The sequence below is a fragment of the Adiantum capillus-veneris genome, chromosome 23 (assembly GCF_014529385.1).
Source record: "Adiantum capillus-veneris isolate H3 chromosome 23, ASM1452938v2, whole genome shotgun sequence".
Classification (NCBI taxonomy): domain Eukaryota; kingdom Viridiplantae; phylum Streptophyta; class Polypodiopsida; order Polypodiales; family Pteridaceae; genus Adiantum; species Adiantum capillus-veneris.
In genome coordinates this window covers 118,284,822-118,294,964 of record NC_140953.1, presented here as the reverse complement: position 1 = coordinate 118,294,964, position 10,143 = coordinate 118,284,822, and the positions used below count along the sequence as shown (strand labels likewise).

At 41.2% G+C, this 10,143-nt stretch overlaps 1 protein-coding gene and 1 pseudogene across 1 annotated transcript; both read left to right on the top strand.

The window, feature by feature from the left end:
* The first annotated feature begins 580 nt into the window (after positions 1-580).
* On the top strand, positions 581-1,866 carry LOC147428437 (uncharacterized; annotated as a pseudogene).
* A 159-nt stretch (positions 1,867-2,025) lies between these two features.
* Positions 2,026-3,537, top strand: LOC147428436 (uncharacterized). Its single transcript, XM_086497033.1, has 6 exons — positions 2,026-2,089; positions 2,210-2,284; positions 2,714-2,779; positions 2,866-2,987; positions 3,079-3,102; positions 3,454-3,537. The coding sequence occupies exons 1-6, from the start codon at positions 2,026-2,028 to the stop codon at positions 3,535-3,537; spliced, it is 435 nt and encodes a 144-aa protein (XP_086353159.1).
* The last annotated feature ends 6,606 nt before the right edge of the window (positions 3,538-10,143 follow it).

The following is a 10,143-nucleotide window of genomic DNA, read 5'->3' as shown; positions in this document are numbered from 1 at the left end:
TGTTAGTGGATTGAAATCTGCTTTTGCAAAGGAGGGCTACATGCAATAAAAAGGAGCTTTTATTGTTTCAATTTGGAATTGCAAGAAGGAGGAAGCTTATGTTACAGGTATTTCATTTCTCTACTTTGATCTTTCCTACTATCTGTTTCTACTGTGTTTTTTTTTTGTTCTCATAAATAGTAGTTGAGTATGATTTTCTGTCTATGCTTATCTATTTTGCAGAGGACCTTCTTACTTCATGGGACCCAATATGGGTTGATATACATAAAGAGTTTGAAATTGAGCTTTCTAAAAGACCAAATCTTCAAGTTCTCTCTAATAAAATGTTCTATGTTTGGGAAGGTAATCATAGAACGGTAGCTTGGACGACTGCTATTAAAGAGAGATTCTCCATTGATCGAGAAAAGCATTGTAGTGTGCTTTGTACAAATATTGATCCTACACGAGTGCTAGAGATAGCTCTTCTTAGTAGCTTGCAAAGAATGAATTTGTAAGTTTTATGACCTTCTATATATTTTAGCACAAAATGTCTATGTTATGTTTCTAACTTTGTATGTATTGTATATGAACTTGGAATAGCATGAACACACATGCTCTTGTGGTCACCCATCTTAGGGATGAGCTTGTCAACTGCTCCCACATTTGTGCAGCAGATCATGAAACTTATGTAACGGGGCTTCCAGAAAAAGATCAAAAGTTGATTGCTGCAGTCCGTAAGAAATACTCGAAGGGTGTGGAGCCTTGGTATCCACTTACTCGTTGATACTTGGGAAAGCTCTTATACGATGTAAGTGTCTCTGGCTTGCTTTTCAAGAAAGATCTCGTGTTTGGTATTTTTGAAAATTATGTGTTGAAGGATAAAATATCCAAGTAATTGAGCCAAAGAGTATGTGTTTGTTTTTTTGCAAATTATTTATTTTAAGTATGTGTTGAAGGTTCAAATGTCCAAGGAATTGAGCCAAAGAATAGAGCAAGCTAGGTAGACAATGACAAATGAAGAACTTATAAAAGAGGAGGAGAATATATTGAATGATTTAGCACTAAAATATGGAGAGCGCGTTGGAAAGGTGGTTGAATTATTTATGTTTAGGTTTTTTCCACATAGTGTAATAGCTGTTAAAACTTGGTTTTTTATTTGTTGCTCAAATACTGTAGTTGCTAAATATTGTTGATCCGAATCTTGGACCGGATTGGATGGTTCAAGTTCTTGCACTCAAGTGGGGTCCTGATAGTTGGGCTACGCTTGAGAAACTGAACTTGATTGCTATGCATGATGCTCCTGTCTTGAGCAAACTATTATGGGTTTCCTTGCTTGAAGCAGACAAGATTACTAAAGCATCTTATGGTTTAAAGAAAGGAGATCATGTGTATCTCATGTAAGTAAATTTTCTATTGACATTTAAGAATCTTCGATGTAGGATTGCTAGTTTTTTGTGATTGTTTTAGATTTTTCTCATCTTCCTTGTTATGTAGTTGGATTCGTAGAGAGGGCCTTCTACAAAGAATTTTTGATAGGGCCACAAAGTTTGTGGAGGACTTAACCAACATTGTTGGTGGTATTTTGTTGCCTCATGATCGCTCTCTTGCCTCTTACTTTGAGGAGCTCAAGTTTGAAGCACGACCCTATCTTTTTCCTTTGGAAACCTCTCTTGAAGCTAAGACAAAAGATGTTGATAAGCAAGCTATGAAGAAAGTGGACACAGTACGCATGGCATCTAAACGGCTAGCCTATAGGTCAAGCTCATCATACTTTTATTTCAAGCTTTGCATAATACAAAGTTTATAGTGATGTTATTTTGCTTGATTGTTTTAGATTTCTATTATCCTTGGCTGGAAAAGGATTTCTTCCAGGGATTCCATTCTTAGCTAAGGCGCAGTGGGCACAACTATCTACTGGGGAAGAATGCATGTACTCCCCTTCCATACATAAGCTCACTACTTGGGAGATGGAGACATGTCCATGGTGGATAGACATGGCTTTTGGGCATGTATTGGCGAGAGAGAGAGAGAGAGCTTCAGGATACTATGAGAGTTGGTGGCACATCCATCGATGTGACTCTACCTCCTAGAGTGAATGAGGTGATATCAGGTAAATGGTTACTCAAAACAGTCTCAAACATAATTTGTTGAAGAGCTTTAAACTCTCTCTTTTCCTTAACTTATTTGTTTTACATACTGGTGATATTGTGTTTTTTTGCTTTTTTCTAAGCTACAAATACTTCTCACAAGGGAAAGGAGGTGATTGTTGAAACTAGGGCGGATGAAAACATGGAGCAAGAGCATGGTGAGCTATCGCTTACAATGCAGTCGTTTGTATGTTCATTTATTGGAGTTAATTCACTTTGATTAGCCTCTTGTATCGCAGTAGCTCATGGGGAGATTGTTGCAAAGAAAACCATTTCTTTTGTCTACATCATTGATATTCCATTGTCTTCTCTATCCTCATTGTCTGACTCACGATGCATGGCCATTTCTGGGGACTACATAGCCATTGTTGCTGATTTTAGGGCCGGTGTTCGACATCCGGCATGGATTCGTGTTCATGAGCACATGGGATCTGCACTCTTTGATCGGACCTTGTGCATGCGTGGTGGGAGAACAGTCGCATGGGCTGCTGATTTTATTTTTTTGGATCTTCCCTTTGGTGGTTCCCACTTAGCCTCCCTTGTTGTGCCCCTTTGGGATATTTGTAGTGAGGATCATGTTCGTGCAGGCATGCAACTTGCATATTCGACTTTGTCAGACTCTGGGTGGTTGTTGATCATGGTCTCTATGACAGGTTTGTGCTTCAATCATAATTTTATGCAATACTTGTCTATATTTTTGTTGTGTGTTTTTTATTGTGACTTTAGAAAAATTTTGCAGGAGATACCATTGGCTGGGTTGAGAGATTTTGTCGTGCATCAAAGATGGCTATTCATCGTCGCATTGTAGTCCTTCATCATGGAGCTTATCGTTATGGTAATAGCTTTGGTGGTCAGATTGAGGTAATGCTCTTCTACATAATTAACTTGGTTGTTTCTCATTTGGTGTATTATTGTTATTTTTATTGTTCTAATTGTCTATGTGGTGGTGTAGTGCCATTGTTCTCTCTTACTTATGGTGTATAGGGTTGGCATGCAACCACCTTGATTTGTGGTTGAGAGCACTACGCTATTCAATCGACTTGGCATGCAACCTTTGGATTCTTACATGATACACCATCTCCCAGAGTCTTCTCTAGCGAGATCATCATCCGGAGAGCCATGGCGTGGTGGCTTGCAACGAAGTCATTCTTTTATTGCATGTTTTGTGGAGCTTCTTTGTAGGCCTGGAGGTTTTTGTTTGGAGTTGGGATGTGGTACAACACCCGTATTGGCAGCATGTTTAGGCACAGAGCGGGTGTGTGCAGCAGTCGACGGTGACGACACTTTGATTTCAGATTATGTGCAACCATTATTTCTCTCTAAACAGCGAAGCAGAGAGGGGGGCTCCAACTCTCTTGATGTTGTCGATGTGGGTGACATGCCTTCACGTGTCAACCCCTTTGATGACTAGTGAGAGTCCACCTTACACTTCATTTCCCCCCCCCTATTTTATGTTTCCATCATACTTTTATGCTATTTTGTCACTTTTTGGTATCATTATTCATTATTTGGAAATTATGGATAATGATTCAAACAACAATTTGAGTTTTCTTGTGTTTCAATGATGTAGGTTATGCATTGATTATATGTATATTGTGAGACTTACCTTTTTCTTTTTGTATGGAAGTGTGTTGCCAGTTTATGCCGAGGGGATTGCAAAAACCATGGCTGTTGATATACGATACGATTTTGACACCCACAAAAAGTTTCAGAGGCGTAATGTCTTTATTGATGATGAGTGTGACTCTTCATAGTCATGAGATAGAACTGTAGCATTTCTTGTTGTGTTAGAGTGTAGAGGCATGACATGCTGCTCTCTATATTCCACTAAATATTCCACTTGTTATCTTACAATCCTGAATAAATCTCTCTTTTTTGGGTATAAGATATGACAATTGTCTCTTAATATAGTTTAGAAACTTTGTAGATGTATGAGCATTGTTGACTAAATTTAAAGTTAAAATTAAAATTATGGTGTTGAATGTAGTTGTGGATCATTGCATGGTTTGTAATAGCTTTGCTACCTGCTTGGGTTTCTCATTGCTCTACATATCAAGCCTCAACTACACAAAAGAATCTAAAGTCTAATTTTGAACAATGCTATTGCTACGATTACTTACGGATTCAAGAAAAGACTCTCATTTTGAATAGTGTTATTGCTATCACTTGGGGCTTTAAGTAGGATCTTCATGCATCTTTCGTAAAGAAGCCAATTTGGTTTCTTTATTCATTTGCTCGGATTTTCCTTTGCTCGAGAAATCTCGCTTGCCACATGGGAAGACTTGACTTTTGCTAGTACTTGGAGACTTATGACCCAAGGAAATCTAGAGGTTGTCAATTTTGATGCATTATGCACATTGCTGTTGCAAGAGTCACTTTCCAGAAAAAACAGGACTAGGCAGCATGCAGTTGAACAGGCTTTTATTGCTTCTCAAAGAAAGGGTGGTAACAACAATGCAGCCACTTCTTATGGTTCTTCTGCGAGTGGCAAAAATTCTGTTCCTAATGCTTCTACTGGCAGCACTTTTTCTGGCAATTCTGGTGATAAGGGCAAAAAGAAGATGGGTTGCCATTATTGTAAAGCTAATGATCACTTGATCAAGTCGTGTCCTAAGTTGAAGGCCAAAGAGGCTAAGAAGAAAGAGGGTGGTTCCACTGCAAATGCTGGTTCCACTACAAATGTAGCCGTTGTTGAGTCTTCTATGAAAGGAGACTGTGATGCTAATGTTGATGCAGAATGGGCTTTTAGCGCAGAGTGCACTTACAATCCTACGGTCCATGATGCATGCTTGTCAATTGCTGCAGATTCACATTTGTGGTATTTCGACATTGGTGCTACAAAGCACATTACCTCACATCGTGAATTGTTTACCTCTCTCGAGTCTGTCCCTCATGGGAATTCTGTCACTTGTGCCAACGATGCCTCTTATCTGGTTCAGGGAGTTGGAAATATTGTGCTTACTACTGCAAATGGCAGTTCTTTCACACTTGTTGATGCACTTTATGTACCTGGGATCAAGAAGAATCTCTTGTCTATATTCGCACTTGCTAGACTTGGACTTGTAGTCAAATTTGTGGATGACAGATGTACAGTTCATGATCTCAGTTTTTGTGATGAAATTGTTGCATCTGGGCTTTTGTGCCGTGGGTTGTATAAGCTCACTTTGTATGATAAGTGTGGACAAAATTTTGAAAATGTTGTTGCAGATTCAAGGGCTATTTCAGATGCAAAACTTTGGCATGCACGTTTTGGTCATCTGAATTTTGCCAGTTTGCTGCGTTTGTAGAAACCTGATATGGTTTCTTCTTTGCCGCCTCTTGAAGTACCTGTCAAACATGTTTGTGAAGGTTGTATTTTGGGTAAGATGCAGCGTTCTAAGTTTCCAAAGGATGGTTTAGCTCGGGCCGCGTGCAGGTTGCATCTTGTCCATAGTGATGTTTGTGGGCCCATGCAAACTCCGTCCTTGGGCAATTACTTGTACTTCTATCCGTGTGAGAGAAAGGGATGGTGCATCCAAGGAGTATTGGAATGTGGGAAATCTATGCATGCCAAAACTATGTGCCTGAAACCATGATGTCACCTATCCGTACCAACATAATGTGTCCCCCTATAGCGAGCTCTATTGGGATGACTCAAGGGCTAGCTGAGCATATCTATCTCTGGGGAGGTCCCATAAATTTTGTATGAAAGAAACTGATCTAGTAAGGGCCTCGACTACAAGAGAGCGGGCAACTAGCTCGTCGGCTTGGATAATCTCATGTGGCATTGAGGCCTTAGCCCGAATAAGCCAAGAGATCATAAATACTAGAGGCCTCTCCATACATATCCATCCATTAGTGTTACTAGATCTTCCATAGTGGTCCAATGAGGGTCCCCATATTGGAACCCCATAAAGCGTAGTTGAAGCAACTAGAGTGACAAACAACCACAACTTTTTTCAAGGCTTTTGAAACTGAACCTATGAACACATCTTCTACCAACCTCCAAGGCTGGATGAGCTCTCATTAATCTAGTCTCTACTACTCTCCTCAATGAAAATACCGGTCCACTGAAGACTGGTGTGGAATTGGAGTTGATCTCTTAAGGCAGCTAATTCCAGTGTTAGAAGATTTCAGCTACTAGTGTAGGAAGATTTCAGGCAGTTGACTGGACAGGAATCAGAAACTAGACTGGAATTTGGATACTGAAATAAGAATCAGACTTATGTACTGGGAATAAGGTTTAGATTCAGATTCAGAAGACTAGACGAGAAGTAAGTATAACTGGAATATATGCCATGATTGGAATTACAGATCAAGATTACAGCGAATATGATTTACAAAGAGAGAGTACAGTCGACAATGCTGCCAATGATTCTCAAGTACAAGTATAGCCAAGGAGCTAACCCAAATGATAACAATTGCCAACCCGATTACAATGTAATGGACCCTATTTATACACTTCGGGTTTACTGTAGTAATTACCATAGTAGCTACTAAGTAATTCGCTGCCTATCTCCTAAGAAGACGTTCCCACATAGTGAACTATCCAGCCGTCTACATCCTTCCCTTCTTTCTTGAATTTTGGCAAGATTCCAAAATTTCTGAAAAGTTCCCTTGTCTGATTCTCATGTGAGACTGAAAAATCCACCGTCTGGTTCTGATGTTGGGAATCTAGCTTGACCACTTGACAGAGTGGCCATACAAAGATTGCGAGAGGCAGTTGAAAAGGCCAAGGTAGAGCTCTCACCAGGCCAAGGTGGAGCTTTCATCAGGCCAAGGTAGAGCTCTCATCCACCTGCCTGCTGAGGAGAAAAGTCGCCACTGAATTCTGAGATGGAACTACCCAGTATCCTTCCATTGGAACGTCTTCTATTTGCCCTTTGACCTGGAGGGTGTCTAAGAAGTCCAAGTACCAGCATTCTCCTTCTGAATCAGTCGGTAAATGGCCTCCTGCTCAAGCTGATCCTGCCTGTCAGTGGTCATCTCGACTTCATAAGGCATGAGGGAATGATAGGTTTTGGTGTCAGGATCATAGAGTGTACGCCTGCCCTTGCTAATTCTGGTTCTGGCCAGCTTATGACAATGCAAAGCAGTATGGATCCATCCTTCTAGAAGAGCCTGATTAATTTTGACGCGAGCTTCGAAAAGAATCTCAGCCACCTCCCTATACTATGGTGCCAGACCCGACTTTGCTGCAATGTCTTTTTCAGGAAATTTAGAAGATTCCATCGCAAGTTGTAGCAACTGATTAGTAATCCTGGTCAGTCCTCTAACTTGAATCTTCCACTGACCCACATCTGGATCCTATGCATCTCATCTTTCAGTGCCTGAATATCATTGATTTGGAGAGCATCATTGAACAACGTTTGCCAAGTCTTCCATTCCACAATCGATCGCTCATACCAATCCTGAAGCTCATCAGTGATTTTGAAGTATGTAAGGCGATCAACTGGTTCTGGGTGTTGAGGATATAATGCTGGAAAGAATCTTGGCAGCTTTGTTTCTCTTGCTGGAATGGCATGCAAGAGAACTGGAGAATCAAACACGAATTCTAAAAAATTGAGAACAGCCTGGTTCTCTTACTGCATCATCTTTCTGGTGATTCTGACTACCTGGAACAATATTCGGAGAGCAGTTGCATGTGCTCCGACTGACATTCTAGCCTAAGGTCCTTTGCTAGTGGCTGTCTGGTCCTCAACAATGGATTTGACTCTCTGATCCAAAACTCTTCTGGCAGTTTTCATTTGCACCAAAACTTCCTTGAGTTGTTCCCTAACATCCTTCATACATCGGTAAGTTGGTCTGTTACCCAGCAGAAGTTCTAATTCCAGGGCAAGGGAGAAACAATTTGCAGTAGACTGCCATTGCAAGTGTGGGTTTGGCACTCTCTCGTCAGCAGTGAGTATCCATTGAGGAACTCGTTCCAGCAGCTGGACTCTCCTAGGATGCGCAGGTAATCGGCAAGATTCTTTATCATGGAAAGCTGCAATGTTCCACCATTTGCCTGGCTCCAACATATAGCCTTTGAAATCTTTCCAAATCAAACAAGAGATCATCATCCTCCAGATATTGTCTAGTTATGGAGGCCTTTGATGTCTCAACTGCCTATTCAGGGTAATAAGCTGCAGTGAATGTTTATGATCAACTGATCCCTCCTCCTGCACTTTCATTTTCCCTTTAGCATCCCTCTGCTGAGCTGGGACTAATTAGCTAGCTGATTCCTAGTGTGATTGGGCTGCTGCTCCTCAGTCTGCTGGTTACCCGACTGATGCCCTTCACTCTATCCTTCCTGCTGGCCCTCATTCTGGCCTGGCTGGTCTGGCTGTGAGACTGGCCTCCTTCAGTTGGCCCTGTACCACCAGTACCAGGTCCTAGAGGTGGAGATGGTGGTGGGGCATCATCATCATCATTCGTATGCCCTGCTTCTTGATCATCCTCCTCCTTATCAGCTTCATCTTTCTTGTCCTCTTCTTCCTCATCCGGAGAAGTCTGCTGCTCAATATAATCTAATATAGCATGATTCATCATAGCAGTGTTATATTCAGTCACCTTGTCCTGCATATCACTCTGCATACTTTCCATCAAGGACTTCAAATTCTCTAAATTGAAAACAACATTGCCTGTTGGATTTATAATTTCAGCCAAGCTGTATCTTTCAGTCAAAGAGGCCTTCAGAGCTGTATGGCGAAGGAACAGGTTTTTGAATTCCACTCGCTTTGTTTTGAGCATTGTTTTAGCCCGTTTTGTAGCTCTCAGGGCTTCATTTCGTTGATTCTTGATGATCATTATCTCAGATTCAATCTTAGCTAGCTTTTTGTTTAACAACTCATTAATCCTTCTGAATGAGCCTCCAGTACCCTGTGTTGTATGTTCTACTCTTTCCGGGATTTCTGGAGCTTTTCAATCTGATCTTTTGCCTCCTTCAAGTCACCTTTAAGCTTTTTCACTTCATCTTCTAATCGAGCAGCCTCCATCAGTCCCATACAACTGACAATGGTATTCCAAGAAGACTGTATGAGGAATGAACATCTGTCTTTAACTGTGGTTGGATCAGAATCAGTAGGCTCATATATTGTCACTGGAGCCATGTAGAGTAAAGTTGCATAATCGGCTTTGCATAGCAGAAGATGCCCTTTCAATTGATGAGTCTGCATTTGCTGCAACTTGTCCAATTTTACCAGTTGCAGAATGTGTTCAGTATTTGGAGTAGAAACTCCACAGGGCAGAGTTGAAGAAGCTGGACCTTTTCCTTTGTCCATGTGGCTCTTGCCTTTGTCCCACTGGCTGGTCTGCTATCTTCTCAGAAGTGGCTAGCTTGGCCTGATCTTTTCCAGAACCAATAGCAACTGCACTTTGTGCTACTGACTGGCTAGGCACAGTCTTCTGAGCAGATTGCTGCTCTGTTTGGCTCACTACAGCTTTTTCAGTATTCACTGTCTTGACCTTACTTTCTATCTACCTCAAAAACTCACTGCTCTTTGTTAGTGTAGTCTTTGGCTTCTTTGAACTGCCAGTCTGTTCTGCAGTTTCTTTTCTTTTCAGGTCTGTTGAAGTAGTCTGATTGTCCGTTGCTCTGTCGTTTGAGGACAGCTCAATGTTCTGAGGCTCAGAAATTGGCTTCTCACTCCAAGCCTTCTTTACCTACTCATGAGCATCTGCAACAGTGGCCCAATACAGGAATTGCCAAACATACCAAGCTTTAAAAACATTTTGAGATTTTAGCTTGGCAGTTTGCTAGAGTACATTGTGCGAGAGAATTTGACAAAGGTTAATAGGAACCTTTGGATCCAATGTCTTGGCCAATAGCATAACAAAAAGTTTTTCGGATACATACATTGGGTTGTTTTTCAGGCTTACTACTTCGGCTACAAACTTGTAAGCAGTGGAAGCTTTCAGTCCTGCTACTGGAACTCCTTGACCACTTGCCTTTCGCTTACGTTTAGCCGCTTCAACCTCCTTCAGAGCTACACTTATCTGTTGTGGAGTGGCCACAGATGGTTTGGGTTCGTTGGGCATTCTGAATGCAAAAACTATG

Coding starts and splice junctions, on each gene's coding strand:
- LOC147428436 (XM_086497033.1), top strand. CDS start 2,026: ATGAGAGTTGGTGGCACATCCATCGATGTGACTCTACCTCCTAGAGTG. Junction 2,285..2,713: donor AAACATGGAGCAAGAGCATG/GTGAGCTATCGC, acceptor ATGTTCGTGCAG/GCATGCAACTTGCATATTCG. Junction 2,780..2,865: donor GATCATGGTCTCTATGACAG/GTTTGTGCTTCA, acceptor AAAATTTTGCAG/GAGATACCATTGGCTGGGTT.